Consider the following 2,540-nt stretch of genomic DNA (forward strand, 5'->3'; position numbering starts at 1 on the left):
AACAGTAGTGAATAAAAGGATGTGTGCGCTTCTCAGCGCGTGCCCAGGGCTTCGCTGTAAGGTGCGCCTGGGACCTAAGGACAGAGCTTTGTGGTCATGGAACCTCCTGCCAGGCTGACGTGTTCAAAGCTGACCAGGTTTTGTTTAAGACAAAGGGTGCTTTCTTTCAGTAGGCTTGTCTGATCACGAATGTGATCCTTCCTGACCGAAACCCATAGAAATACGTCTCTGGAGTGATTTCAACTTGCTGTACACTGTAATTTCTAGCGAGACGAAAACACGGGACTCAGATACGGTTTCTTTACAGAAAACAAAGACCCAGTGTAAGTAAGTGCCAGTTCCCTTTAGAAGACGGAGTGGCTCTGAAAAGAGCCTTTGGGGTGTGGACCGAGCCTTACCGATTGCTCTGCAGCCGGCGGGCTCACTTTGCGCTGGTGTACTTGGTGACGGCCTTGGTGCCCTCGGACACGGCGTGCTTGGCCAGCTCCCCGGGCAGCAGCAGGCGCACGGCCGTCTGGATCTCCCGGGACGTGATGGTCGAGCGCTTGTTGTAATGCGCCAGGCGCGACGCCTCGCCCGCGATGCGCTCGAAGATGTCGTTGACGAACGAGTTCATGATGCCCATGGCCTTGGACGAGATGCCGGTGTCGGGGTGCACCTGCTTCAGCACCTTGTACACGTACACCGAGTAGCTCTCCTTGCGGCTGCGCTTGCGCTTCTTGCCGTCCTTCTTCTGCGCCTTGGTCACCGCCTTCTTCGAGCCCTTCTTCGGGGCCGGGGCGGACTTGGCTGGCTCAGGCATGGTCGGGAATCACCGCTAAAGAACTTGAAAACAGAAAGAATGAGTAGGAGGCTCTAAGTGTCCTTTTTATCCACAGCTTCTTAAACAAAGGAGGCACTGGACGAAATCCTGTAGCTAATTGGCGAGTTCTGCAAACGTCACGTATTAATTTTGTTCAATCAAAGTAAGTGTATTTGAAAACCAGCATCCCATTGGTTGCAGCGAAACTGTAATTTTAGCCAATGGGATAGTTTTCTTTTTGCGCCCATTAGAGACTATAAATAGGGTAGCTCTGGCTCAGCCCATACTGACCGTGCTCAGGTTTGTGATATTTACTCCGTTATGTCCGGACGCGGGAAGCAGGGCGGCAAGGCTCGCGCCAAGGCCAAGACGCGCTCGTCGCGGGCCGGGCTGCAGTTCCCGGTGGGCCGCGTGCACCGCCTGCTCCGCAAGGGCAACTACGCCGAGCGGGTGGGGGCCGGCGCGCCGGTGTACCTGGCGGCCGTGCTGGAGTACCTGACGGCCGAGATCCTGGAGCTGGCGGGCAACGCGGCCCGCGACAACAAGAAGACGCGCATCATCCCGCGCCACCTGCAGCTGGCCATCCGCAACGACGAGGAGCTCAACAAGCTGCTGGGCCGCGTCACCATCGCGCAGGGCGGCGTCCTGCCCAACATCCAGGCCGTGCTGCTGCCCAAGAAGACCGAGAGCCACCACAAGACCAAGGGCAAGTAGAAATATGGCCTAGTCTGGAGCTCAAGTCTCCTGTTCAAACCAAAAGGCTCTTTTTAGAGCCATCCACTTAATCAAGGAAAGGAGCTGTGCCTCACGTTCTGTCATTGTGATAACAGGTGTTGAATAGTGGCAAATCCTGTTAAAAAGAAAATTTACAGGCCTGTCAGTCGACCCAAGAGTCCTAATTAAAAGAAGTCACCTTGCCAAAAAAGACAAACCTTTGCCCTAAGGAACCCATAAGAGGAAAACTTGGGTGTCCTTGATTCTTCCCGCAGGATCGAATGTCCATGTGGAACCCAAACTTGGCAGCCTGTGACTTTGGCCTATCCTTACCTCTTCTAATTCAATGGAATCCTCCTGAAAAAGACTCCCCCCTCCTATATGTCCTGCGTTAGTCCTGCAGGCCGGTGGACTCCTTGTTTGAAATAAGTTCAGGCAGACCATGCATTTCATAATTGTACACAGGTGAAGTAAAGACGGCAAGGAAACACATCGGGGAGACCATGTGCCTTTGCAACAGACGTGAGAGGTGGACGTTGTAAGTCAGATTTTCACCTTAACTATACTGGCACCCAATGAGTCCCAGTGCCTATTCTGGCTGTTCTCGGCCACCAGCACGCCCTTATCACCAAACTCAGAAGCTGGAGGGCGTCTTCCATTCCTCTCCACGGAAGTACACCTCCGCCAATGTATAGTTTTTCCTCACGAAGATCTTCTAATAAAATTAAGTTTCTATGCCGCTTCTAGTCTCTGTGAGTTAGTTTGTTTCCTGGGTCTCTTGAAAGGTTTGTATGTCCTATCGTGAAATCTGAACTTCAGTCACAGGCAAAAACCCCCTAGAATCCGTGAACACAGCAATCCCAGATCGGAGGGAAATGTCACCTTTAAAAACGTTTCTTTCAAAGTTACGATTATTCGATGTCAAAGGACCCACATCCTGATTTCAGTGAATCTGATTAGTCAGTTGTTTCCTCTTAAAAATTCACCTGCATTAATCAAATCTGTAAATTTTGAACAGCTATTT

At 51.8% G+C, this 2,540-nt stretch overlaps 2 protein-coding genes across 2 annotated transcripts; one reads left to right on the top strand and one right to left on the bottom strand.

Moving 5' to 3' along the window:
• Positions 1-285: 285 nt before the first annotated feature.
• LOC101083514 (histone H2B type 1-K) lies at positions 286-842 on the bottom strand. The gene has a single exon (XM_023254699.2). It carries the CDS (start codon positions 800-802, stop codon positions 422-424), a length of 381 nt encoding a protein of 126 aa, XP_023110467.1. The 5' UTR covers positions 803-842; the 3' UTR covers positions 286-421.
• A 250-nt stretch (positions 843-1,092) lies between these two features.
• On the top strand, positions 1,093-2,255 carry LOC101083265 (histone H2A type 1-J). The gene has a single exon (XM_023254698.2). The coding sequence runs from the start codon at positions 1,124-1,126 to the stop codon at positions 1,514-1,516; it is 393 nt and encodes a 130-aa protein (XP_023110466.1). The 5' UTR covers positions 1,093-1,123; the 3' UTR covers positions 1,517-2,255.
• Positions 2,256-2,540: the final 285 nt, after the last annotated feature.

Source organism: Felis catus, chromosome B2, assembly GCF_018350175.1.
Source record: "Felis catus isolate Fca126 chromosome B2, F.catus_Fca126_mat1.0, whole genome shotgun sequence".
Lineage (NCBI taxonomy): Eukaryota > Metazoa > Chordata > Mammalia > Carnivora > Felidae > Felis > Felis catus.

Excerpts from the sequence above, each read along its gene's own strand:
- LOC101083265 (XM_023254698.2), top strand. The coding sequence starts at position 1,124 with ATGTCCGGACGCGGGAAGCAGGGCGGCAAGGCTCGCGCCAAGGCCAAG.
- LOC101083514 (XM_023254699.2), bottom strand. The coding sequence starts at position 802 with ATGCCTGAGCCAGCCAAGTCCGCCCCGGCCCCGAAGAAGGGCTCGAAG.